Source organism: Fringilla coelebs, assembly GCF_963513975.1.
Source record: "Fringilla coelebs genome assembly, chromosome: 18".
Taxonomy (NCBI): domain Eukaryota; kingdom Metazoa; phylum Chordata; class Aves; order Passeriformes; family Fringillidae; genus Fringilla; species Fringilla coelebs.
Window position 1 is genome coordinate 14590413 of NC_140044.1, and position 15175 is coordinate 14605587.

At 61.0% G+C, this 15175-nt stretch overlaps 1 protein-coding gene across 4 annotated transcripts in view; it reads left to right on the forward strand.

The window, feature by feature from the left end:
* Positions 1-3380: 3380 nt before the first annotated feature.
* DLGAP4 (DLG associated protein 4) overlaps positions 3381-15175 on the forward strand; it is a gene marked incomplete at its 5' end in the record, with an annotated part of 60350 nt that continues 48555 nt past the window's right edge. For 2 of the 4 annotated variants that reach the window (XM_084218132.1, XM_084218133.1), the window contains 4 exons: positions 3381-4331; positions 4903-4956; positions 11164-11381; positions 14172-14286. In XM_084218132.1, the coding sequence (XP_084074258.1) occupies positions 3381-4331; positions 4903-4956; positions 11164-11381; positions 14172-14286 (1338 nt within the window). Of the gene's footprint in view, positions 4332-4902; positions 4957-5595; positions 5743-11163; positions 11382-14171; positions 14287-15175 lie in introns of all 4 variants that reach the window. The other 2 variants (XM_084218131.1, XM_084218134.1) reach the window with 2 other exon arrangements.

A 15175-nucleotide genomic window follows, 5' to 3' on the forward strand; every position in this document is an offset into this window, starting at 1 on the left:
TCTAAAAGATGGTGGGGAAGATCTTGCTGGACTTTTCCCTTCCCTGTCCCCATGTCTCAACAAAGTGCCAAAGATTGCAGAGAATAATTGAAATGTAGGAGAACAGTTTAATCCATCTTAGAGGGAGGCCAGCTGCCAGAGGAGGCAGCAGACACCACGGTGGGCAGGAGCACGTGCCCAGCAGCAGGGATGCACCTCACACCTCCCTTGCTGCCAAGGGAAGGGATCCTGGAGCAGGCAGGACAGGCAGCAGGATCAGCACCCGGGGCAGCCCCACAGGAGGAGGGAGCAGTGAACTCTGCCATACAGAGGTGAATGTCCACCCTTGGCAGGGGGAAACCAGTCTGGGAGAGAGGGAGCTCCCTGCCCTCCCCTGCTCCCACCTTCCCACCCTCTCTGCTCCTGCCCCTCCCAAACCTTCTCTTCTCTCCTTTCCCTCTCATCCCCCAGCCCCTCAGGGTTTCCTCCCTGCCCCTCTGCCTCTCCAGCACCTGAAGCCAGCCTGGCCCTGGCCCTTCTCCTCCTCCTGTGCACACCAGAACTTCACTGCACGGCATTGATCTGCATTTCTTCATTCCATTCCATTTCCCTACTTGCTTTGATTCCTAAGGCAGTTTGGGTTTATCTGGAGCCCAGTGAGCACAAGGCACTCATGGGCTGCCTTAGGAGGGGATTCCTGCTTCAAATATCACCTGCTCTCAGAAGGCCAAGATGTATTTACTATCAATATCCAGAGACATCCCTTTGTAATGAAATCAGGGTGTGGAGTCTCCTCAGGGAGCCTGGTTCCTGAGGGGGTTCCTGTGAGCCTGCTTCCATAGCATCCCTCGGAGCCAGGATGACCCTGGGTACAAGGGAAGGATTTTACTGGGATTCCAGAGCTGGGGGAAGGAGGGGAGGGAGAGTGGCTGTGGCCGGCAGAGCTGAGGCTGGGTGGTGCTCAGGGAGGATTTGAGCTTCTGCCTTCTGCAGGGCTCCCTCTCCAGGCTGTGCAGGTGCAGCTTGGCCATCCAAAGCCATCTGGAAATCAGATCAATAGCTCAGCCTGGAGCCTGTCCTACACCCCATCCTTCCCTTCTGCCTGGAGGGTTTCCTCTGGGAACATCACCTGGGGCTCTCTGTCACTGCTCTGTGGGTACTGTGGGTGCCAGCTGACACTGCCTGAGCCTCCCTGCTGGCGCCCCCCAGCCAGCACCATCCCAGATCCACCATCCCAGTGGGTCCCATGGGCAGGGGACTCCAGGGGGCTGATGCTGCTGGACAGCACAGCAGGAATTAGGATCACACCCCCAGGGGAATTAGGATTGCACCCACAAGGGAATTACAGGGGGATTAGGATTGCACCCACAGGGACCAGAAGCAGCTGGGCCCCAGTCAAGGCTAAGGCTGGGTTTGGTGTTTGGGCAGAAAGCTCGGGTTTGGTGCCAACCCTTCCCAGCTCAGGCCCTGTCCCCATCCCCAAAATGCCGGGGTACTGTCTGTGTGGGGGAGGGGCCAGTCTTCACTACCCGAGCAGCACAGCCCAACAGGGGCAGGGCACAGCTTGGGGGGAGGCTGCTGGAGCAGCCCCTCCATGGGGCCATGCAGCCTGGGCAGGGGCCCGGGTCAGGACAAGCCCCATGGGCCCTGGGATGCCCAGGGAACAGTGCTGGGAAGTTGCCAGGGGTGCAGGGAGCAGTGGGCAGTGCCCCAGGCAGGTGGGCTGAGGTCAGCCTGGGCAGGACCCTCGGAGCAGGGCTCAGAGGAGGGGGACTGGGGTCTCCATTGGAGCAGGATGGGATGCCCAGGCTGTGCTTGCTGCAGCTTTAGAAAGCCCAGCTTGGCTCTGCCAAACCACTGGGAGTGACAGAGTTAAATGGAGACTGCAAAGCCCATCAAGCCATGGAATAAATTCCACTTCTTTTTCTTTTTGTGCTTCCAAACAATTATTTAAAGCTCTGTCTGCTTTTAATTATTAATACATTTTTCCCTGAGTGAGGAAAACAAGCCTGTCGATTCCTGCCACCCTGCAGTGGTCACTGACTCCACTCCCACACCATTTTGCTGGCCTCGCTGCACGTGGGGGACAAGTTCCTCGAGGAGACTGGAGACCCATTCATGGCTGAAAGGGAGAAGCCAGGAGCACAGACTGCCACCTGTGCTGCTCACAGGGACATACCCTCTGCATGTGTTAAAAGTCACTCTTTTTTTTTTAAGCAACACTCAAACTAAATCAAAAAGGAATTAAGAAACTAAACTAAAATGTAACATGAAATAAGAGTTCATTTATACACTCAGTGATTTTAAGTAGGTTTTGAGTATGGAAAATCAACTTATTGATTGACAGCTCAACTCATATAAATGTTCATTGATTTTTCTTTTAAGCAAACCCAAAAGGTTTGTCATTTTCCCCTGTATAACACAGTAAAGATGAGGATCCCTCTGAACCAAGCAGGATGGGGCAAGACCACTGGGGAGATGTTCAGTGAGGATCCCTCAGGGGATCCCTCTGTCCCAGCTGCCTTTCCACCACCCACAGGGATCCCATACCTGCTGAAAGGAAAGGACCAACCCCAGCCCCTCACTGCAGCAGAGGAGACAGAGGGGCTGGCTGGGAGGGTGGCACAGGTGACACAGCTTCCCAGGAGTGTGCAGCCCAGCAGGAATCATCGTCTGAGCAGTCAACAACTTCTCAGATCAGGCTCTGAGTGCTCAGAAACACCTCAGCTCTTATGGAGCTACTGACACGCTATGCTCCAGGGCAGAACCTGCCAGGAAGGCAGCACTGGCTGGAGAGGAGGTGTTTGCCATCATGTGACATTAGCACAGCTGTGGGAGCTGTGCCAGCCCTGGGATCCATCACCTCGGGAGCACCAGGCACCCTGCAAAGCTGGGGTGCTCAGCTCCAGACTGGCTGGGCTCAGCAGGACCTGCTGGGATTTGACAGCAGCCTTTCCTCCAGCTCCCCAAGCAGATGGACAGAGCAGGGACCTGCTGGCAGAGCCTCTGTGACGCTGTTAAATCCCACGTGCAGCACCAGAGCAGCAGCAGCAGCGTTGTTGAGCAGCCTGTGGCTGGGCACTGAGGCACATGAGCACTGCAGCTGCAGTGGGAACGTGAATCCTGCCCCTCCTCTGCTGGGCCCTGCTCTCTCCAGCCCCTGGTCTCACACCCCTTCTCCTCCCCTACTGCCTCTGCCATTCTGCTTCTCTCCTTTGTCCCTTCACCATGGTGGCATTTTGCTTTCAGAGGGGGACAGGGATGTGCCCCCAGTGAGGAGTGGGCTGCCAGAAAGGTTCACAGTGGTCTCTCAACATCTGGTCTCTTCCTCCAGCTGCAGGGAGGTCTGCGAGGGCTCTGCCACACCGTCCCCGAGCCATGGTCTAGGAAGCACTGGGACCATGAAGGGCTTAGGAGACAACAGAAGCCGCCATCTCTCCGAAAACCTGGACTCCCCTCAAGACTCTCTTTATGCCCCCCAGGACAGGAACCCTTATCTCCTCAGTCCCACCGACTCCTTCACCATGGATCCCCGATTCCCGGCCCAGAACACCGTCCATGGCGACTGCCTCCTGCCGCTCAACAACCAGATCTCCAACAGCAGCACTTTCCCCCGCATCCATTACAACTCCCACTTCGAGGTCCCGGATGACAACCCTTTTCCGAGCCACGCCCAAGCCACAAAGATCAACCGCCTGCCCGCCAACCTCCTGGACCAGTTTGAGAAGCAGCTGCCCATCCACAGGGACGGTTTCAGCACCCTGCAGTTCCAGCGGAGCGACGCGAAGCACCGGAGCGAGAGCCCGGGCCGCATCCGGCACCTGGTGCACTCCGTGCAGAAGCTCTTCGCCAAGTCCCAGTCCCTGGAGGGCCCCGCCAAGGGCAACGTGAACGGGAAGAAGGGGGCAGATGACGCCAAGCAAAACCGGAGGAGCAAGAGCAAGGACCGGGCAAAGACCTCCGAGCCCAAGCGCAGGACCAGGTCCAACATCTCGGGCTGGTGGAGCTCCGATGACAACCTGGACAGCGACACCTGCAGCTACCGCAACCCCATGGGGCTGATGACGCTGGGCCGGCAGCCCGACCACAGCCAGCCAAAGTACTTCATGCACGCCTACAACACCATCAGCGAGCACATGCTGAAATCCTCCAAGAGCAATAACGACCTCAAGGTCACCCCTTGCACCAATATCCCCATCAACAACGACTCCAACTACATCAAGCGGGGCTCCTGGTCCACGCTGACGCTCAGCCATGCCCGGGAGATGTGCCAGAAGGCCTCCGCCACCATCGACAAAGCCTTGCTGAAATCCAAGTCCTGCCACCAGGACCTGGCCTACCACTACCTGCAGGTGGGTGCCACGGGGGAATACGGGGTGCTCCGTGCAGGGAGAGCACAGGGGCTCAGGGACATCCTCTTGGTGGGCACCCATGTTACCTTATCAAGCATCTCCAGATGGTTCAGCTGCCAGCTCGGGTCACACTGCCGGGAGAGGGCTGGGGAGGGCCCTGGGAACAGGCCCCTACTCCTCCTGTGGGGACGCTGATGCTAACGGGGTCCATCTCCCGCAGCTGCAGCACGGTCCCAGCACCCCCAGTCCTTGTGGAGGGGACATGCCACCCCACCTCCTCTGCTGGGTGTGACCCCATTTCCTGCAGGCCTCCCACGTGTCCCCGGTGCCTGCCCAGGCCCTGCAGGTGCTGGGGGACGCTCCTGGGCAGGTGGGGACGCTCCTGGGCAGGTGGGGACGTAGCTGCCCCATGTGGCTGTTTCCCCTGAGTGCCCACACGGCCGGGAATGCTGAGAAGCCACGTCTCACCGGACACAGCCCCCCCGGCCCCCACGGAGACCCCTGTGCCAGGGGCTGAAGGAAGGTCAGCAGCCCTGACTAACGCTCCCCCCTTATCTCCACGCATCGCAAGGATGTGCCGGCGTGCCCGGCCAGCCCCGCCCTGCCCAGCTTCCCCGGAGCACTGGTAGGAGCCGCGGCCCCCTCGCTGCTCGCCCGCGGGCAGGGCTGGGCAGCAGGGCAGTGCCAGCCCCGCTTGCATGGCCTGCATGGCTGATGCTGGTCTGAAGCCCCGGCACCTACAGCTCCAGGTCTGCGGCAGGCTCCAAAAGCGGCGCTGGAGCGGCGTGAACCTGGTTGTGCCCTTGAGAGAGGAATGAAGACAAATAAGCCAGGCCTGGATGGGGGGGAGGAGGGGACCAGCCTGTGCATGTAAATCTCTAGCATCCTTTTAATGCAGAGGTGCCGGGGGCTTCCCTGGCTGTGCCCAGCCGGGTTAGAGGCTTTAAAAACTGATGAATTATTGAAGCACACTCAGCTTCCAATACCTCGCTGGCCATGGCTGCAAACCAAATTTCCAAGGGACTGAACTGACTGCATCAGGAACACCAGCAGGGAAAATGATCTAGGCCTGGTTTCTTTTTCTTTCCCCCTGCTCCTTCCCGTTAGGTATTTGAGGTTAAAGAGCTGCAGCCAAGCTCTCCAAGGGCCCTGTTCCCTCGGGCTGCAGCACTGAGCCCAGCAGGCAGCCTCGACAGCCCCTGGGCTGTCCTGCAAGGCTGCCCTGCTCCTTCCCCCCATGTAATGAGCCTCCATTTCTCGACAGCCTGACGCAGGGCTGTGGGCACAGCTGGGTGGCACGGGCCTGGCCAGCAGCTGGGCAGCCCCACCGCTCGGCTGGGAGGACACGGCTGCCCCGCAGAGCTGGGACCAGCCCCTCAGCCCCGGGCCGACCGACGCAGGCAGCGCCCAGGTAGGGATCTTGTTTTGAGCAGGAGCTTCTGCCCAGTTCCTCCTGCTCTGATCCTCCTGGGACCACTGGCCAGGGGCTCAGCCTGCACCACCGGACTTGGAGCGGGCAGGGAGCAGCCAACAGCCATGACTGGCGTGGCAGGAGGGGCACAGGGGACACCAGGGTGTGACCAACATCCCCAGTGCCTGGGGCAGACCCTGTGCTTGGTTCACCAGTGGTTCACCACCAGAACCAAGACCCCGGGCACCCAGTCCCAAAACCACGATGCCTGGTGCCCCCACAAGCTGACAGGGCACAGGTGCTTGGGCTCACCTTGTCCCCAGGTGTCCAATGTCAGCCCCAAAGATCAGGACACAGGGCTCAGGGACCTCACAGGAGGATGGGGTCATGGTATCCCAGCCCCTCCTTGGCACAGGAGAGGCGATGGAGAAGTCACCTGTGGAGCCTGTGTGTGGGGAATGTCCTTTTGCAAGGCCACATGTCCCCTGTCACACCTGGGGACAGAGCAAGCCCACTCCCTCCGTGTGCCAGGGGGAGGAACAACAAGGATCTGCTTTCCCAGTGCCTGTGGGACACGGGGGCCCTGTCCTGCTGCAGAGGGAGCTGCTGCCAGCCAGAAATGCCCAGTGGGTGCCAGAGGTGCAGGGACACAAGGGAGGGCAGGACTGGGACGGGGACAAACAGGACAGCCCAGTCCCCAAGGCTATTCACCTCTCCTGCCCCATTTGAAAGGTCTGGGTATTTTGGGGATTCATCAGCAACTACTGGGCGTCCATGTGATGTTTCCAGGCCCTGAAAACATCCACACACAGATGTAGCTGGTGATTGCCCAGCCCCAGCTCCAGCCCTGTCCCATCAGGGTAGGGGTCCTCGGATCAGTCCCTAGGATGACACAGCTCCATCCTTAGACCCCAGTCTCCAAGGAGGGAGGCTGTGCTCCACATCCCCTGCCCCCATGGGCCCCATATACAGCTGAAAGTACAAGGAAAGAGGCTGAGAAGCTCCTTGGAGTGGGAGATGCCCCAGGCAGGAGTGAGCAGGAGCTGTGGATCCACAGACAGCACCGAAGGGACGGGCAGTGTGGTGGCTCAGAGCGACAGTCGCCATTAACCTGATGCATCATCCAGACCATCTTCCCCAACCTCACCTACAGCCAGACCACCCCAGAGCTTCCTTAACCCCCAGGAGCCCTGAAAATAATTCATCATCCAGAGTGAGTGGCCTGATCAGTGCCAGCCACTCCACGGTTCTGAGTGCCTCATGCCAGCCCCACGGAGCTGCCATGGAGCAGGAACACAGCCCAGGTCCTTCCCAGAGGGTGCCCTGCCAGAGGCACAGCCTGGCTCCAGCTTGCTTCTCAAGGCCATGGCTGATCCCGTGGGACAGCACAAGGGACGCGGCCGCCGAGGGAGCAGCGCTGTGCCCGCAGCAGTGCATCCTGTGCATGGCCCCTGCAGCCCTGCAGTGCTCAGCAGGGCGTTCTGTGCTGCATGTCCGTGTGTGCATGGCTGAGCTGGCACTTGTGTGATGGAAACCCTGTTTGCTCCTCCAGTCTCTTCCCCCTGACCTGCCCCGAGGGGAGGGAGCGCTGCAGCTCCTGCCAGAGCCCAGCAGGGGAGCTTTCCCCTTCCCCGCCTGTCCCTGCTCTGTTTGGGCTCCAGGGACTGGGGGATGCCCCCAGGGAAACCTCCCTTCCCCTTTCCTTCCATGCTTGGCTCATGGCAGGAGAGCAGCAGAGTCAGACGGTGATGCTGGCTGGGGACTGTGCAGCACCCGGTGACGGTGCGGTGCGGTGGCAGCACCTGGTGACAGTGTGGGGTGGTGGCAGCAGTGGAGCCCAGCTCCAGGGGTGGACACGTGCCTGGATCCCACACCCCTGCACCACATGGACCACGACTGAGCACAAGGAAGGACCCACATCCTGCAGCCCCCAAGTCCCCATAAAGTCTCTGGACCTGGGCATCCTCTTGCTCGCACTCCTTCCACAGCACCCAAAGCACAAGGGGCAGAGCCGAGGCTGCCCCTGGCAGAGCAGCAGGAAGGGCAGCAGGGCCCCACCACCTGTGAGGAACTGCTCTGTGCCCAGCCTGGGTGCACTCATGACTACTTGGGCATGACACACAGACTAGGCTCAGGGCCCTGGTGTCACCTGCCAGGAGCTCTGCTGCCATCGAGGGGCTGCACTGGCCACTGTCAGGTCTGTCCTTGATCACAGCAGCTGCTCTGGCTCGTCCCCCCCAGGGCACAGCTGCAGATTGTGCGACAGGCTCCTCACATCCTTGTGCAGAGAAGCAGCCCAGAGGAGCCTGAACAGCACCCAAAGGACCTGCACTGCTTTTGCAGGGCCCCCAGGGCACCTGCTTGTCTCTGCAGCTGTGACATTTAGGAAACACTTGTCCTGCTCTCCGTCCCACGGGAGCTGTGGCACCTGTGCATCCTGTGCAGGCAGAGGTGGGACATGCTCCAAAGGGGGCAGGGGTTTCAGGGGTGTCCTCCCAAGCACCTTCCTTCCCTTGACTACTGAGCTGGAATGCAGAGCACCTTGAGAGCAACTCTGTGTCCTGCTGCCTTGCCAAGGCACCGAGCAGAGGAGAGGCAGGGAAAGCAGGATTAAGGCAGCTTGGTGAGGGCCAGGCGCTGTTGGGATGCCCCAGGGAGGCTGTTCCTGGGAGAGGGAAGGTCCCAGTGGGGCAGGCAGTGCTAGGGCTGCACCAGCAGAGAGAGAGGCACTGGAACTGCCTTTGTGCTGCTGTGCCCAGGGAGCCCGAGGCCTGGGCAGGAGCCATGGCAGAACTGAGCAGCCCCCAGCCCATGCCCTCGAGCAGTGGCAGCAGAGCAGCTGCAGGACCCTGAGGTCTGAAAGCCTCCACTGTCCTGGGCTGGGCTCAGCACCCCTCACTGTCCCACACCATCCAGCACTGGCCCTGCACAGAGACAGCCGGGCAGTCCCTGTCCTGCATGGCACACCTGGCTGCTGGCTGGCCTGCCCTCCTCAGCCAGGGGCTGCTGGCTGGCCCTGTCTGCCCCTCACCAGCCCTGTCTGCCCCTCACCAGCCCTTCCTGCCCCTTTCCAGCCCTTCCTGCCCCCTCCAGCCCTTCCTGCCCCTTTCCAGCCCTTCCTGCCCCTCTCCAGCCCTGCCTGCCCCTCTCCAGCCCTGCCTGCCCCTTTCCAGCCCTTCCTGCCCCTCTCCAGCCCTTCTTGCCCTCTCCAGCCCTTCCTGCCCCTTTCCAGCCCTGCCTGCCCCTCTCCAGCCCTGCCTGCCCCTTTCCAGCCCTTCCTGCCCCTCTCCAGCCCTTCCTGCCCTCTCCAGCCCTTCCTGCCCCTCTCCAGCCCTTCCTGCCCCCTCCAGCCCGGTGCTGGCCCAGACCCCACAGGCAGGAGGTGCAGCTCAGCCTGAGGAGAAGGCAGGCAGCAAAATGCAGTCTCCACTCGGAGCTGACACCAAGGTGATCAATATAAAAGTGATTCTCAGGGTCCTTGTCTCCTCTGGAAAGGGTCAGAGACAGGCATCCCAGTGACCTGTGGGATCCTCCCAGTGGCAGGACTCAGCTGGAGCCAACAGGATCCCTCCTGGCCTCAAAGCCACCAGTACAGACAGAGGCAGCACTCCCACCCAGCAGGGAAAGGGTTCTTAGCTCTTGCATTTATCAGGACCTGACAGATGACAGCCACAGCCCCGAGCTGGACAGTGGTGTGAGCTTGGCCTGGGAGCCATGGCCAAGCATAAAGATGGCAGGAGCAGAGTGGAAAGAGCTGGGAGAATCCACACCAGCAGCAATGGGCCCAGGGAGGCCTGGCCAGCGTGTGTGCCTCACGTGGGAGACTCGCTCTACTTGGGTCCCAGCTGGATCTCACACACCTGGATCAGCCCTGGCTCTGTTCCACACCCCCAGGAATGTGGGTGCTGGGTCATGGGTGCACTCCAGGCAGGGGCCTGTCCCCAAAGCAGCCCCAGGGGTGGTTTGGGGTCTGTTTGGGGTCAGAGTGGGCACACGGAGCAGGCTGGCAGGACACGGGCTGAGTCCCTGCTCCTTCGGGCAGGAACAAGCCCTCAGCTGAGGGCTGTGGACTGAGCCTGCACCTGGACACAGCCTGCAGCCTGCAGATCTGAACCTCACCTGGAGATGCTACAACCCAGCAGTGTCAGACACAGCCTCGGACTGGCTCTGGCTCCCAGGGCAGCCCTGCTGGGAGCAGGGATGGGAACAGGCACTGCAGGGCTGGCTCCTCACATCTGCAGCACAGCCCTGCGTCCCCAGAGCACTGTGTGAGCTATGGCTGCTCAGCCTCACGGCTCCCTGGGCAGCAGGGCATGTCCAGCAGCTCCATCCTGCAAGGTGAAATCTCTTGTCAGCACAAGCTGTGCTCAGCACAAGAGCGGGCACTGGTCCCCCTGGCATCCCAGCTGCTGCCCCAGTCTGGGTGGCCCTGGGCTGCCCTGGCACTGGCGCGGCATGGACATTGCTGCATCCTCACATCTGGCCTGGCTGCTCCTTGACCATGTCCTCGGGGGCAGGACAAAGGCCAGCAGCAATCCAAGTGAGCCAGAAAGCCAAGGCTTGCGCCTGGAAACCTGGGCTTCCTCATCTTTCTCCTGACTTGTCCCACACCACATGTGGCTTGTCCTGGTCAGTCCTGGGCACCTTGGCTCTGCTCCTGGTCACCCCTACAAACCCTTCACAGGATGAGCAGGCGGGGTGGTGGCTGCTGTGGCCGCGCAGTGCTTCAGGCCTCCCGTGGGACCAACAGCTTACTCCTGTCTAGTGAGGGAACAAGAGACTGTGTCTGCCTTAAATTAATTGTGGAGTTGTCATCTTGCTGGGGTTAGAAGTGCTTTTCATGCCCAAGGTGCCGCTCATCTCTCAGCAGAGAGACCAGCACAAGGTCTGTGTGCCCAGGCTGCTCTAGAGGGACTTGTGAGAGCTTGACTTGGTTTCAGAAAGTAATTTCAGCCACTCAGAGACACATTCAACTCAAAACCTTAAAGCGCCCATGAAGGTCTGGGCTCTCAGCCCCAAGCCCTGCTCCACAGCAGCACTTTTATGTTCAGTGACGTGGTCTGTGTGATGAACACCCGGGTCCAGCCCTGTCCCAGTGCCCCACACAGGCCCAGTGAGACCATCCCCTCCTCCCCCTGTGACGCCTGGCATTGTGCAGCTTGTCCTGGCTGTGTGAGCATGTCTGGGATGGAGGTGTCCAGCGGCAGGGAATGGCTGTGATGTGCTGAAACAGAGGCCTCCAAAGCAAGGGCTGCCTGGCATGAGCTGGTAAGGGAGGGCTGTGAAGGAATTGTGTTGCTTATTCCCACTACACCACAGCAGAAGTACAACAGTCTCCCCAGCTCCCCACGATCCTGCTGGTCCCAGGATCGTGGGCTGTGCCCTCCCGCACATCTGCTCATGCTGCCCTTCCTCCTGCAGGTGCCTCACGGGGAGTGGAACAGCACGCTGTCCCGGGACAAGGACAGCGAGATCCCGTGCCGGCGCATGCGGAGCGGGAGCTACATCAAAGCCATGGGGGATGATGATAGCGAGGACTCAGAAACCAGCCCCAAACCATCCCCGAAAACTGCAGCTCGGAGGCAGAGTTACCTCAAGGCCACACAACAGTCCCTGAGTGAGCAGAGCACCACACAAAGGTAATGCTGGAGCTCCTCTGGGAGCTCTGCACAGGCCCTCAGGGCCACCCCTGGAGCAGTCCTTGGGTTGCAGCACCCCACAGAGAGTGGCATCAGAGCACAGCAGGGCTCCTGCACCCCAGCTCTAACAGAGGGATGAGGAGACAGCAGGACAGGAGAAGATGTGGCACCCCATCCTGGTGATTCCCAGTAGCCCTGGTGTTAGGAGCTGCTTTACGTCCCTGTCCCCTCAGCCACGGGGGGAGCACTCCTCTGACGGAGCTGTGGGGATTTGCTCTCCAAGCATCCTCTGCTTTGGGGAAATGCAGAGGCCCCTTGGCCTCAACTAACCCCAAGAGGCCCCTTGGCCATGGGAGCTGTTCTCCTGGCATGGCTGAGGACACTCGGCCTGCTGAGACTGTGCCTGGAGCTGCTCTGCTCCAGAGGTGTGCAGGTGTTCCAGGTGTTTCACCTCTGGAACAGAAAGGTGGCACACTGGGCTGGGTGATATCCTGAAGAGCTGAGAGGTTTTTGAAGGAGGAAGACCCACAGTGGTTTGAGCCAGACAGACCAAGCCAGGGGAGCAGAGCAGGAGCTTTGCTGGGCCAGAGGCTGGTCCTGCAGGAGGGGCTCTGCATGAGCTGGGCAGTGATGCCGTGCAGAGTCCTCAGCACCTGCTCCACATCCCGGGACAAGGCACCTGGGGGCTCTCAGTGCTCCGGGTGCTGCAGCTGGGGCAGCTGGGGCTGGTACAGAGGGGCAGGGAGAAGCAGGAGCTGCTGGGGATGAACTGCTGAGGCTCAGCAGGCAGTGGGAAGTGGGGTGCAGGCAGTGCGGGGACACCTCACGGAGCCTTCGCATCAAGACCGGGTTCCGCTTTCTGCTGGGAGACAGTGACAAAATCAGCTGTGGGAAGCCCTGGAAATGCCTGCTCCGGAACCACCCCTGTTCTGAGCCCTCACATTGATCTCGGGGGAGTAGGGTGGGCTCCTGGAGTCCCTGGTGAAAAATACCCACCTAGAGAGGCTAGGGCTCCTTCATGCAGCATGTCCATCGGGACGTGGCCTGCCCCGAGCGCTGGGCTCAGCCGGAGCCAGGTCGGTGCTGGGGGAGCTCTGGGGAGCGCGGCGGGTCGGGACAGAGGGATCGGCGGCGAGGGCTCCGAGCACGGCCCGGCCCGGCCCGGCGGGAGCTCTGCGGGGACAGGGCCCGGCGGACCCTGTCCGGGCCGGAGCCGGGAGCGGAGCCGGGGCTGAAACCAGGGATAGAGCCAAGAATGCAAGTGGGATTGGGGCTGGAGCCGGGAATAGAGCCGGGAACGGAGCCGGGAATAAAGCCGGGCATGGGGCCGGGGCCCGGCCGGGGCCCGGAGCGGAGCGCGGCCGCCACCTGGTGCCCGGCCCTCGCCGGCCAGCGCAGCGCGGGCCGCGGCGGCCGAGCGACCCCGGGCTGCGGCTGGGACGGGGGGCCGCAGGGCCAGCCGGAGCCAGGGCGAGGCACAGAGCCGTCCCTCCGCGAGGGTCTCTGCCCCTCCAAGGGTTGCTGGCCGCTCCGTGACTTGCTTTCCCCGTGGGCAGGCGGGGTGAAGGCCGGCGGGGTGGCACAGGGACACTGCCCACCCCAGGATGTGGCTGGCTCATGGTGTGAGCTCACGGGTAAAAACCTCAGCATGAGGGAAACCCGGCAGTCAGCAGAGAGCTCGGGGCTAGGGGTGTTGCACGGCCCTTGGTCCCCAAGATGCTCCAAGGGGTGTCTCCTCCATCTCCCCTGGCAGAAGGGACAATTCCCCGCTCCCATCCCGCCCTGGGATGGACACCTCAGAGTCCCTGTGGGATGCGCACATGCTGCACAGGGCCTGCTGTGCCCTCAGCTCTGCTGTCCCCAGGCAGGTGACAATCGGAGCTCTGTACCCACGGCCCTGGCAGACAGGGGGGAGGTGGCACCACGAGGGTCTGTGTTGGGATCACAGGCCATTCCAGAGGGAGAGGCCCCACAGCTGTCCTGGGCCACTGTGGCTGGTGATGTCCCCTCCGTGTGCACCCAGCCTGTGCCCAGGACTCCTTCACACAGGGTCTTGTGGTGGAACACACATGAGCCCCACGGGAGCTCCATCTTTCCCCATCCCTCCCTGCCCCCACGTGCCTGGGTCTCAGCTGAGGTCTGGGCTGGGTCAGGTTCAGTGAAGCCCTGCTCTCCTCCTGTGCACAGCCTGCTGCTGTGCCCCAGGACATAGTGGCAGTTTCTCCCAGCAAAGCTGTACTGGAAATACTGATCCCCTGCTCGTGCAGCATTGTCATTCCAGCTAGGTTCCCACTGGACTTCTTCCAGATAATCTATACAAATGCAAATATGTGTATCTTGCAGTTGTTTCCAATTGCAGAATCCACAAAATACAAATTAAAAGTCATTTCTCACCTTGCCTCTCCCCCCTTTTCTAGCAATCAGGCAGTGCTGTGGCAGGAGGCTGGCACAGATCCCACATGCTCCCTGGGGCTCTGCTGGACTAACTTGGCATCTGCAGTGCATTCCTGGGGCAGCAGGACCTGAAATCTTGCCCTCTCCTTCCACTGTACCCCACAACCCTTTCCCCGTGTGCCATGCCCAGCCAGGGCCGGCAGGGCGAGGAAGAGCTGCCTTCTCCACAGCCGAGCAGTGGGCACGGTGCCCAGCATCACCTCAGTGCTGCCACGCATGCTGTGCCTGGCAGAGGGCCCGTGGGCAGGGGGGTCTGGCCGTGGGCAGGGGGGTCTGGCTCTGCCCCAGTGCTACCCCTGCCATGGGGACACCCTCACACCCTCTCTCTGCCGGCAGGAGCCTTGACCGCCTGGACTCTGTCGAGATCCTCCTACCTCCGAAGTTCCCCACCTGGGAGGAAGAATACAACCAGATCTCTGACAGTGCCAACGAGTCCAGCTGCATCAACCAGGTGAGGTACTGGAGTGCTGACCCACTGTGCTGGCACAGGCAGTGAGGGAGGAGGCCAGCTCAGGGGGGAAGGAGCATCTTCTTCCCTCTTCAAAGCAAGGCACTGGCTGTGCTCCAGGAGCTGCACAGGCTGTTCCCTGGCAGCTTTACCAGTGTCATGGCCAGCTCTTTAATCAGGATTCCTATTAGACCTCCTTCCTGCAGCTTTGCCTCCTCTCACACTGCTGGTGCAGCCAAAACCCCTCTGCCACAGATATGGCAACCCAGAGGGTGCCCCACAATGCTGGGGGAAGCTCTGGGCTGCTCTGGGTGCAGGGTCTCACTGTGTCACCCCCCAGAACCATCTACAAGGCTGTTCAACCTTGCCACGGCCCCCTCATGCCCACTGGGTTGGTCCAGAGCCAGGGCCAACCTCACCGGTGATGTCCAGCCTGGGACCCTGCAGTGTCATCAGGGACAGTCACCCTGCTCAGCTCAGGACCTCGCCCTTTGTGCAGCAGACTGGACCCAGGAACAAGGAGCCCATAGCTGGGGAAGCTGTCCTGCCTGCCAGCTGGGGATGTCTCCTTTTGGATATTCCTGGGCACCATGGCAAAGCCAAGGATGCCTGTGAGATGCTGGCAGAGGGTGGCAAACCCCTTGCCACAAGTTGAGCTCATGCCCCAACGGCAACATTTGGGATGCAGTCGATGCAAAATGGGTCTAACTTCCCACACTGTGGTTGTGGGGCTGCTCTGGAGCTCCCTGGGGCTGGGATTGCTCTGGAGCTGCCTCCCAGGCCAGAGATAACTGGTGCCAGGACGGGCAGAGATCCCATGTGCTCATCTCAGCCCTTCCACCACAGGGCAGCGATGGCCCCACAGCTTTGCCCAGTGAGCCCTGTCACCCCC